The sequence below is a fragment of the Rana temporaria genome, chromosome 3 (assembly GCF_905171775.1).
Source record: "Rana temporaria chromosome 3, aRanTem1.1, whole genome shotgun sequence".
Classification (NCBI taxonomy): domain Eukaryota; kingdom Metazoa; phylum Chordata; class Amphibia; order Anura; family Ranidae; genus Rana; species Rana temporaria.
The window spans coordinates 478,130,820-478,143,586 of NC_053491.1; the positions used below are offsets into that span (position 1 = coordinate 478,130,820).

At 42.2% G+C, this 12,767-nt stretch overlaps 1 protein-coding gene across 5 annotated transcripts in view; it reads right to left on the reverse strand.

Moving 5' to 3' along the window:
* Window positions 1-1,301: 1,301 nt before the first annotated feature.
* The window catches only part of LOC120933640 (alpha-2,8-sialyltransferase 8F-like), a 38,400-nt gene continuing 26,934 nt past the window's right edge, over window positions 1,302-12,767 (reverse strand). For all 5 annotated transcript variants that reach the window (XM_040346955.1, XM_040346954.1, XM_040346953.1 and 2 more), the window contains exons 5-7: window positions 7,996-8,105; window positions 7,805-7,891; window positions 1,302-2,085 (exon numbers count right to left, since the gene is read on the reverse strand). In XM_040346955.1, coding sequence (XP_040202889.1) covers window positions 1,626-2,085; window positions 7,805-7,891; window positions 7,996-8,105 — 657 coding nt within the window. In that variant the 3' untranslated portion in view covers window positions 1,302-1,625. The remainder of the gene's footprint in view (window positions 2,086-7,804; window positions 7,892-7,995; window positions 8,106-12,767) is intronic.

Consider the following 12,767-nt stretch of genomic DNA (forward strand, 5'->3'; position numbering starts at 1 on the left):
CAACAGAATCAGGGGCCCCAGTGTGCGTTTGATCTTTACCTAACTCAATACAGGTCAGTCTAGAGGAGAGATCTGTATTTTCCAAATCTATGGTTATTCAATATTTATTAAACTAATCAATATACAAATTGGCCAAAGTAAACCCTCAAATCTATATAATAATGTATTTATTTTATTAATACCTTGTTGTTAGTTGCAGGGTCCATTACTTAAAACCACACTTTTTCCAAAGGGCAGGTGAAATTTTTCCAAAGGGCAGGTGAAATTGAATGTTTCCGAATTTCGCAATCAATTTCGCATTCGCATTAGCGAAATTTCGCAAATTTTTTTTTTTGATAAAATATCACGAATATTCGATTTTAGCGAATATTTCACGAATATTCGTCTATATATTCGTGATATATCGCAAAATCGAATATGGCGTATTCCGCTCAACACTAGTGCTCAATACACATTCCGTTAGATAATGACATTCAGATAAGCTAATTACTAATCATTACCCAGACGTTCTGACTCTGCGATAAGTTATTCTCACCTGTTACATAAAACACATTCCTTTAGTAAACATAATTGACATGCTAATCCACTACACCAGACATCTGACCTTTCAGACTGCCAACACATATCTATCATCAATAGAACTTTCACACAATACAGTGTCATTAGCATCACACAATTAGAGGTCGTTCAGAAGCCAGACTTAATTAGCACAATAGACAATGAACTATCTTAGGAGCCAGGTAGACTTAATAAGCACCTCAACAGTCTATGTGTCCCCACATTAATGAATACTGTCCTATTGATCTGTTGGGGTCAGAATAAACCACTTGTAATATTTCAAGATATCCTGCAATACATGAATTATTATTACTGTCCCACCTCATGTAATTCATGATATCATTTCTTAGTCATCCTATTTCCCTATTGGACATAGGATGACCCTAGACCCAAGAGTCATTGGTGAAGCTGGCACAGGAGTACCCCGCATCCTTCAAAAGTCTCTGGGTATCACGGGCCATTCCGTTACTCCTTTGTCCTGAAAAATGCCTTACCGATCAAGGAAGTCTGATAACTCAAATGTAAGCAAAGGCTTAACTCAGTTGGCTGATTGTGAGAAATTCCGGAATCGTCTCAAGCTCCTTGTTTCGGATTCTCAGGGTCACCAGTAAATCCCCTCCTAGGCAAAGCTCGCCATCTGACATGGAATTTTATAGATAGGCAACTCCTATCCTCATATTGATTAGTAGTTCCAAATTAATAACTACTGCAGTAGGGAACAAACACAAAAAATACACTTCACATCGTTCAAATTACTTTTCTGCTTTATTATGACGCAGTTGAAGGTATTTATACACATGAATGATTACGTAGGCTTCACATTATTATTGCAATTGTACTTTTATGGTAACAAAGGGCGTAACAGGCAGGCTAATTCTAATCGGGACTCAAAAGAACGTAAACATGTAATGAAAACATTATTAGTGCCGCGTGCACAATGAGTGCAGTGTGCAATACATACAAAATAGAATACAATTATATACAGAACTTACAAATTTCCTTTACAAACCCAAATCTCTTCCTTAATTAATCAGTTTTTCCACTTTATAACAAAAAAAAATAAAAAATTAGCATTGCCCCAGTTTCAGACGCAGAGACCCTTGAGCATGCATTTGTAAGTACCAATAAAATTCATCAGACATTGAGTGAAATCCAGGTTTCGGAATAACATTGTCATAATAGTGATGGGAGATCCAAACTCCGTCCAGGTCCTCAGAGAAGGGCCAGAATCCATAAAGTGTCACCGTTTCACAAACTTCAGCCGCCACGCTCACCATCATGAGGCCAGAAGACAATCGCTGAAACTTAAGTCCCAAACTTTTAAAGTAGGCGCCCAAATTCCGGAGGTAGTCCGGGTTGAAGAAGACAACTCTGCTTTTCAAGTCAAAGTCTTTGATGGTATAGAGTGCCCGAAAGGAGACCTCAGTGTTCATTGAATATGAGAACGCTGGTAGTAGGATCATAGAGGAGCCATATTCCTTCACCATGGTGATAAATGGTTCCTTCTCCTTCCTGAGGCCCCTGAATCTATCGAAGGAGAAATAAACAACTCCACTTAAAAGGAATATTAACCTTTACCATACATTTTTAACTAGCTCAAATAGTTTGTCTAAATACTTTCCAGGTAGAAAAAAAATGTTATAGGAAACATCTAGAAGTTAAAGAACAGGGGGATCCCTCTAGAACAGGGACCTTGAATTAAAATTTATGGAGGTCCATTTACTAAAATATTTTTTGGGCAGAGGTCCAAATCTAATTTTTGGACTAAATCAGTGTCTTTAGCCAACCCTTCACACTGTAGCCCCCTTTACAATAAAAAAAAACCTTTAACATCAGTATCCTCAGTTCCCCTTCTCCTTACAGCCCCCCTTAACACTGGAATACCCCATTATTTGGTAGTGCCCTTCACATCACAGTGCCCTTTTACATCATAGTGTCCCTTTATAACACAGTGACCCTTATGCCACATTGCTCCTCCACATCAGAGTGCCCCTTATGCCACATTGCTCCTCCACATCAGAGTGCCCCTTATGCCACATTGCTCCTCCACATCAGAGTGCCCCTTTCAATGCAATCTCCTCTGCACTGTTCTACCTTTGGCAGGGTAGAGGCACTAATCAGATGTGGGTCCTCTCCCAAATCTCCTGCCCGGCCACCGCTGTCATCCTTACAGCAGGGTAAGGGGTGGGAGGAGCTACAGGTCTGGATGGAGGGCGGAAGCTGCAAAACTTACTATGTTAACAATCAGGTGGTTACCTGCTTATTAATTTGAAAAGACTCCCACTCTTAGTCCCGATCTGCAGCACCTCACGCCCCACTTGCTGTGAGGATGACAGTGGCGGCCGGGCAGGAGACTCGGGAAAGCTCACACATTTTACCATGTTTCGTTTTAGCAGGTTTTGATTATGTAGCAACAATGTACATTTTGCCCTAAAGAGGGGCAGTTGCTGAGGAATAGGGATGAGCTCAATTTTTAGTCTGAACACAAATTTTGATCAAACTTTGGCTGTTCATGTGTTCAAACCTGTTTGGTGTGAACTGAACATCATGTGTTATAGCAGTATTACTTCCTTAGTACTTACTAACACGGTCAGAATTTCCGACAACAAATGTTCGATGGGAGCTTTTTGTCGGAAAATACGACCGTGTGTAGGCTCCATCGTACATTTGCTGTCGGAATTTCTGACAACAAAAATTTGAGAGCTGGTTCTCAATTTTTCTGATAACAAAATCTGTTCTTGTAAATCCCGATCGTGTGTGGACAATTCCGATGAACAAAATTCCACGCATGCTTTGAATCAAGTACGAGATTGAAGCACTCGGTCTGGTAAAACTAGCGTTCATAAGGGGGATAGCACATTTGTCACGCTGTAACGGACTGAAAAGCATGAGGCTGAAAAGCGCGAATCGTCTCTCACCAAACTTCTACTATCACGACTGGTATTAAACTTCCCTTTAATAGTGCCGTCGTATGTCTTGTACATCACCGCGTTCTTGGCGTTCGGAATTTCCAACAACATTTGTGCGACCGTGTGTATACAAGACAAGTTTGAGCCAACATTCTTCGGAAAAAAAAACTGGTTTTGTTGTCGGAATTTCTGATCATCTGTACGCAGCATTACTTAGTTGTTAAATTATAGCTAAAGGCAAAACTTATTTTTTGGTCTTGGATAGAGTGGAGAGAGATTAGATCCCCCGTCAGGTTATTATTGCTGTATGTGCCCCCATTGGGAAAATTCCCCCTCTCTATTTGTCATGTTTACTGTTATCATTGAAAGTGAAAGCAAAAGAAAAGGAATAAATGGGGGAAACCTTCCAATGGAGACAACCAGGGATTCCCTCTCAATGATTACATTCAACAAAGCTGCGCTAGTTGGAAATGTGATATAAACAATCCAATAACCATTAATCCAATGGTGAAGTAATTACTGTAGTAAAAATATCAAAGTGTAGAAAGTCTAAGTGAAGCAAAATAGTGAAAAAGATCATCATCAGCAAAAATTATCTTTAAAGTTCTGACACCAACATAAATGGTAGCTCCTAAAGTGACACACATCAACCTCAGTTAACAGGGGTGCCTACCAGACCATATGGACCTTCTATTGCTAGTGTCATGATCACTTAGTGCCCCTGTTCCTCATTCCAGCACCCGGGTGTTGGCTGTTGCTTTTCCTCCCTGTCTGTGTTCATCTGTTGGCTGACTGATCTGGTCACTTGTGATAGAGACAGAGATCTGCATTGTTCTGATCAAGCCTTCCGTTCATCTGCACTACTTTTCTGTTAGATTTCCCTGTGTATGACCCAGATCGGATATCGGACCACTTCAGAACTCTGCCTGCCTTATTACCTAGACCATCTTAGAACCACACTATCTGCTAAATGCAAGTAATCTGTTGTTTTCTCTGTTCCCATCTGGTCGGCTGGCCAGACACTATAGCATTTTGTATAAGTTCTGGGGGCAACCAAGTACTGGTAGGCCTGCTTGCCTTAAGGGGAAGGGGGCTGCTATAGGTGTTTTGTATGCTGTATAGACTCTGACCAGGTTTCTTGGGCCGGAGCACGCCTCCCCCTCCTCATTACCTCTTATTAGTGGCCACCAGTGCATAGGAGGAACCCCTTAAGTTCTCCCACATAGAGGAGTTTGTCTCTCATGGTTGAGACACAGGTTCTTTCATTCAATTACTAGGGTAGAACCCACTTTGTCGCAGTAAGTGGGTTTAGCACTATATGACCATATAGTGTGACCAAACCCTGCATTTTGGAATATGTTCAGGTGTTTTTAACTAGCCTTGCAGGATAAATGTATTTTTTTTTGCATGTGTGCACTGTAATCTGTTTTGTCTTTGGTCTTATAGCAGCACCATCTTAGATGTAAAGCATTTTAGGGTGTGCCCCCAAAGCATGTTTTTGTATGCTATAGGTGAAGCACACAGTAGCCAGCTGCGTTGTGACCACCTGCGTTGGGCTACATGTGTCATCCGTGACAGCTAGAAAGGTCAAGTAACCCTTGATGGGAAGCTGTAAACAGAAATGCCCTCCTATGGGTTTAGACACTTACCTCCAGGCCAGCCATATTCACTCTCAATGTCCTATGGGATAGGAAGTAAAGAGAAGACCCTTCAATTGAGCACAGAGGGCAAAAAAGCCTGGCAGTGGTTATATTCATATTCACTTACATGGTAAGGAATCCATAGAAATGTAAGCAAAAGGGCTGGATAGTATAACACATGGCATGGGATTCCCCCCAATTCACAATTTCACACTAAGCCTTTTAGGTCTGGTATCCATTTCAAGAGGAACCCCATGCAAAAAACAAAATATGGTCTCCTGATTTTAAAGACACCTAATCTGAGCATGCAGGAGGTAGGTAAACAATACCATGTGGCATAAACAATTGCAATGATTGCCATTTTATCCCCTAGGGTTTTGTGGTATAATATATGTATATATATATATATATATATATATATATATATATATATATATATATATATATATATATATATATATATATATATATATATATATATATATATATATATATATTACGAGCAGCATAATCCGTTCCAGGAGAATGCTCGTAATCCAAAGTGTTCGCATATAAAAGCGAGTTTCCCCATTGGAGTAAAAAATAATTTGTTCCACATTGACTTCTATGGCATGCAATAGTCGGGGGGGTGCCAGAGAGCCTCGAAAACAGCCGGAAAGGCCCAAGGACAGTTCGGCTGACCTCGGCAAACCTCAGAAAGACTCAGTTTTCAAGCCTTTCCAAGGTTTGGCGAGGTCAGCCGAGCTGTCCTCATGCCTTTCCGTGCATTTAAAAAAAGGGGCAGAGCAGCTGCGATCGGCAGTGTTCGGCTCCGGCGCCCCCCACCCCAGGCCAAACGCGGTACTGCACACCACTTTGGCCTGAATCCTGCTCGTTTTGCGAGACAACACTCGCAAACTGAGTTCGAATTTTTAGAAATACAGTGCTCGTATTGAAAAACGCTCGTTAACTGCGTTACTCGCAATCCAAGGTTCCACTGTAACACTTTTGGGGGCAAGCTACTTATTTATTTACGATCCCTGAGGAAGTCACATGACTAGTGACGCAACGTGTCGAGTGGAGCCTTGTGACGTCAGTTCCGGTGGTGTTTTAACAGAAGTACGGTGAGGAGGCCTGTGTGTCACTACTTCCATTGCTTGGGTCATTGTTGGAGGTGAGCGGCCAATTCATAAATTTAACAGTCGATGTTTGGATTGGTGGGTTATCTGTTTTTTTCTTCTTTCAAGTTATCTCTATGAGATTTTTGCCTTTATATGAACTGACTCCTAGCATTGGGCCTTAGTTGGACTTTATTCACATTTATTTATTTATTTGTATGTTTGGATACTCATCATATTCCTTCTTTGAGTATATTACCTTATGGCACATTATTGAATGAGCGCACCATTCTCATCTTTTTATTTTATATTTATTTATTATTACTTTCCACTCAAAAACCATTTCCGAACCACATTTCTTCTTTTAACCACTTCATTCTTTTAACCACTTCAATATGATGTCCTCAGATGGGAGCTACCATCCTGGGTGGACATCATATGACGTCCTGGGCTTTGTGTGGGGATATCTGAATGATGCCTGCAGCTAGAGGCATCATTCAGATATCCTTCTCTTCTGCCGGCGATTCTGCTCATGATAAGAATGATCATAGCGGCAATTCTGCCGCTTGATCATTCTTATAGGCAGCCGGAGGGGACATCCCCCCTCCCGCTGCCATCCGGTGCTTCTCCGGGCTCTCCCGTGCCCTCGGGGGCCCAGAGAAAGAATCGTCCCGCGCCGGTGTCTTCTCACATGATGAGCATAGAGATGACTGGTGACCATATGGTCACCAGTCATCTCTATGACGGTCGGAGGCCCGGGCGGGATGTGATGACGTCACGCCCGGGTTCCCAGAAGTAAACAAAGCTGCGATTGCGGCTAGTAAGCATGAGATCGATGATTTTTTTCACGATCTCATGCTTTCCAGCCTGGAGGAGAGATGTGGGGTCTTATTGACCCCGCATCTCTCCATAAAGAGGACCCGTCACACACCATTCATATTACAAGGGATGTTTACATTCCTTGTAATAGGAATAAAAGTGATCAAAAAATAAATAAAAAATAAGTGTAAAAAAATAAATAAAATAATAATAAAAAAAAATTAAAACGCCCCTGTCCCCCGTAGCTCGCACTCAGAAGCAAACGCACACATAAGTCCTGCCCACATGTGTATAGCCGTTCTAACCACATATCTGAGGTATAGCCGTGCGTTTGAGCGAGAGCAACAATTCTAGCCCTAGACCTCCTCTGTAACTCTAAACTGGTAACCTGTAAAAAATTCAAAGCGTCGCCTATGGAGATTTTTAAGTTTGGCGCCATTACATGAGTGTGCGCAATTTTAAAGCGTGACATGTTAGGTATCTATTTACTCGGCGTAAAATCATCTTTCATATTTTACAAAAAAAATTTGCTAACTTTACTGTTTTGTTATTTTTAAATTCATGAAACCATTTTTTTACCTTCATTCTAATACATGAACAGGGTATATATACCCCTCCACTACAAATTAACAATTTCCTAGCACTAAGTTTATTAATTTGGCATCTTTTTTGCCTAAAATTATACTCATTTTAGAAACAGGAGCACATTTCCGCATGCTGGTAAGTCCCACCATTGTCTATACTTCAATGTGTTTCATATTAGGAAGACATTGGTGCATACTTATTAAGCAGGATGCTCGGGTTTGCGGTGACAAGATCGGTCTTTGTCCCCACATCATTCGTCCAATTCAGTGGAGGTAAATTTAACCTAAAAATAAAAAAAAAGGAAAGAGATAAGGACTGATTTGGGGAAGCAGTAAATCACTCAACTAGTAACAGTGTCTCTCGTTTTTTCCGCAACTATAGTCTTACCTGAACACAAAGTCAGCCCGGTCAATCTCATTGCCGCAAAAGCTGTTGTTTAAAATTCCACCATTACCCACCACCGCACAGCTTCTGATTTCTTTCTGGAAAGGAGACTTCTGCAATGAGAGAGACATTGTAATGTAATAGGAGCCATGTGCTGGGCTGCTTATCCTTCAGAGCTAACCATGTGGTGGGGGAGCACATGCACTCTGTATGTGGGGAGGTGCCGTGTGGTGCGGCGGCAGTAAACACACGAGTTCCGGTTGCAGAGAACAGAACTTGTAACAATGCAGAATCCAGTAATTCATAACAACCATGTGGGAAGGCCCGACCGGGAACACTTACAGCATATAACCGCGGTGCACAGCAGAGAAGGTCCCAGATGTGCCGACAGCATCTATTTTAAGGGGCGGACTGTGTCCAAATGGGGAGGTTTCCAGGAGGATCGTCTGGAACCTCGCCTTGCCACTAATCACTGTCCCTATCAGACAGGTGACCTGTCTCTATACTACCCACACATTAAATGCACGCCAAGCCTGGAAACCAGGGCCTTAAATAGGCTCTACCTGACCCAAAATGGCTGCTAGAGTCACATGGGGTACCAGCGTCCAATAAGACATCTGTCTCCTGTCATTGCAGGAAGTCATAGAGAACTAAGTTTCTCAAAACGTCCTTCCCCTTCTACACAAAACAAAAACCGTGCTAATGTCTCCCCACCCCTGACCCTAGGCAGCAGCTGGCGTGTGAATCACAAGGAAATATAAACAAAGAAAAAGCCGCGCCACAACAGACAGTCTATTAGTGTACACAATCTGTGAGAGTGTAGTAAGTCCGTATTAGATGGAATGATGCTTGTATAATGATAAAAAGGTCCGGATCAGTCCTGACTATGATGGCTCCTCCAATCCGCAACCCAGTGATGCTATACACAAAGTGACGATCCCTCGGAAAAGAAAAGGAAAGCCGCTTACCAGAAGGCAAGCAGTTAGGGCGGATGGCTATAACCCAGCCTAGGCCTTTAATCCTTGAGGTTTGCACCAGGAAGCCCTCCGTCCTCTGAGTATGTTGTTCTCAGCTCCACCGTATTTAAATGCAAACAAAAAAGAGAGCACACATAGCGTGATACTGGGACAAAAATCCTAGCAATAGTGCCTAAGGTCCACACCACCTAGTGACAACTTCGCATAAGTGACCCTCCACCAATTACAGAGGCCGCTTACCAGAAGGCAAACGGTTAAGGCGAAATGGCTATGACCCAGCCCAGGCCTTTCTCCTTGTAGTAGGGGGTCCTTCTTCCCCTCTGCGTGATGTCCTGGAAATGGTTAATACATGCAGTCCACACCACCCAGTGAACCTAATAATGAAGTGACCCTCCACCAACCAGAGAGGCCGCTTACCAGAAAAAGACCGTTTCAGGCAGATGGCTATGACCCAGCCTAGGTCTTTGGCTCCTTGCGGTGGGAAGTCCTCCGTCCCCTAAGCGTAAGGTTTTCAACTCCCCCGTTTGAGATGTTTAAATGAAGAGAAAAACGCACATAGCGTAACTCTGAGACAGTACTTTTAATTAAAAAAGGTAAAAGGTACTCACAATATGAGCGGATAAAACAGGTGTAACAAAATAATTGCCGGCCGGCATAACAGGAGCCCTACTCCTTGGCGTGGTGACGTCACTGCGTGATCCTACCAGACGCGTTTCGTCGCTATTGGACGTTGTCAAATGGGGGTAGGGCCATGCAGTAATTCACCTTCTATAAATAGACCAGCCGCCTATTGTGAACGGCTGGTATTGAGTCCAGGTACGCCATCTTTGATGTGGTAAACCCTGCCCATAATTGAACAGTAAAAAAACCCCTAGGAGGGACATTACATCTTGGATCCTAATCGTGACCTGGATGTTGCCCACCTCCATAGCGGGACTACGAAACCTCTTAAAGAAGACCGGTGACGGGGGGAGCTCATGGGAAAATCAGCGGGGAGGAAGTTATGTCTGGCACCGGACATTCCCTCCACTAATACTCCACGTGAGCTCACCACCTCCATCTAGTGTCCATTAATGAGATAACCCCATCTCATGCAAAGCATGAAAGTAAATTAAACAGCACCAAATATTCAAACGGACTTCATCCACCCCCTTATGGAGTCATTAGAAGCCTGTATTGTGTAGAATCTGGTTATCTGGAATAAATAACATAAAAAATACACTACTCACTAGCGTGAACCTACTCCAAAAAAAGGTGAGAGGACATATTATAGTCCTCAGAACTGTAATTTAAACAGTGTAATACTCAAAACTATATTAAGAAAAGAAACCCCATATTGTGGGACAATACAAATACATTTATTCCCTCTCGCTTCTATCCACTGTCGCCAGTGCAAATCTTACTCGTGACTTCATGTGAATCAAACTAATTAATTAATTAAATAAATATTTAGGTGTGTAAAGGGGCAAGGCCCACTATTATAAAAATTCAAAGTGACTAGACCTGTGATCTGTCCAGTGTTAATTAACCCCCAAAAAACTTTTATATTTTCTTTTTTTTAAAAAACCCAGAATGTAACTAGGTGAATAGCTCTATAAAATAACCAAAAAAGTCATAAATCCAGACTTGATGGCAGGGCTTCACTGAAGCCCTAAACTGCAGCAAAACATATTAGAAAAAAATGTTACTCCTGCCCTCATACAGCCGATCACATTAGGCTTAACATCAGGCATTGTTGATAAAAGCATTAAAATCTGTTTCTATGTTCAGGCCGAAGGGTGTATAAGTTTTAAGGCGAAAAATCCATCCCATTTCCATCTGTGAAATTTCACGTACCAAATTCCCTCCTCTCCAATGGGGTTTGTATTTATCAATCCCTAAGAACAGCGTGCTGGAGGGATCTTTTTTTATGTTTGAGTCTATAGTGGTTTGAAACGGAATGGTGCCTAAACCCAGACAATATGTTCGTGATATGCTCATTAACGTGTATTTGGAATGCCCGTTTGGTGCGGCCCACGTACTGGAGACCGCATGGACATTGTACCAAATAGACCACGCCTACAGAGGCACAGGTCACACATGGTTTGATTTTAAACTCCTTCCCCGTTGCCGTGGAGGTCTATTTGGTACAATGTCCATGCGGTCTCCAGTACGTGGGCCGCACCAAACGGGCATTCCAAATACACGTTAATGAGCATATCACGAACATATTGTCTGGGTTTAGGCACCATTCCGTTTCAAACCACTATAGACTCAAACATAAAAAAGATCCCTCCAGCACGCTGTTCTTAGGGATTGATAAATACAAACCCCATTGGAGAGGAGGGAATTTGGTACGTGAAATTTCACAGATGGAAATGGGATGGATTTTTCGCCTTAAAACTTATACACCCTTCGGCCTGAACATAGAAACAGATGTTAATGCTTTTATCAACAATGCCTGATGTTAAGCCTAATGTGATCGGCTGTATGAGGGCAGGAGTAACATTTTTTTCTAATATGTTTTGCTGCAGTTTAGGGCTTCAGTGAAGCCCTGCCATCAAGTCTGGATTTATGACTTTTTTGATAATTTTATAGAGCTATTCACCTAGTTACATTCTGGGTTTTTAAAAAAAAAGAAAATATAAAAGTTTTTTGGGGGTTAATTAACACTGGACAGATCACAGGTCTAGTCACTTTGAATTTTTATAATAGTGGGCCTTGCCCCTTTACACACCTAAATATTTATTTAATTAATTAATTAGTTTGATTCACATGAAGTCACGAGTAAGATTTGCACTGGCGACAGTGGATAGAAGCGAGAGGGAATAAATTTATTTGTATTGTCCCACAATATGGGGTTTCTTTTCTTAATATAGTTTTGAGTATTACACTGTTTAAATTACAGTTCTGAGGACTATAATATGTCCTCTCACCTTTTTTTGGAGTAGGTTCACGCTAGTGAGTAGTGTATTTTTTATGTTATTTATTCCAGATAACCAGATTCTACACAATACAGGCTTCTAATGACTCCATAAGGGGGTGGATGAAGTCCGTTTGAATATTTGGTGCTGTTTAATTTACTTTCATGCTTTGCATGAGATGGGGTTATCTCATTAATGGACACTAGATGGAGGTGGTGAGCTCACGTGGAGGGAATGTCCGGTGCCAGACATAACTTCCTCCCCGCTGATTTTCCCATGAGCTCCCCCCGTCACCGGTCTTCTTTAAGAGGTTTCGTAGTCCCGCTATGGAGGTGGGCAATATCCAGGTCACGATTAGGATCCAAGATGTAATGTCCCTCCTAGGGTTTTTTTACTGTTCAATTATGGGCAGGGTTTACCACATCAAAGATGGCGTACCTGGACTCAATACCAGCCGTTCACAATAGGTGGCTGGTCTATTTATAGAAGGTGAATTACTGCATGGCCCTACCCCCATTTGACAATGTCCAATAGCGACGAAACGCGTCTGGGAGGATCACGCAGTGACGTCACCACGCCAAGGAGTAGGGCTCCTGTTATGCCGGCTGGCAATTATTTTGTTACACCTGTTTTATCCGCTCATATTGTGAGTACCTTTTACCTTTTTTAATTAAAAGTACTGTCTCAGAGTTACGCTATGTGCGTTTTTCTCTTCATTTAAACATCTCAAACGGGGGAGTTGAAAACCTTACGCTTAGGGGACGGAGGACTTCCCACCGCAAGGAGCCAAAGACCTAGGCTGGGTCATAGCCATCTGCCTGAAACGGTCTTTTTCTGGTAAGCGGCCTCTCTGGTTGGTGGAGGCACACTTCATTATTAGGTTCACTGGGTGGTG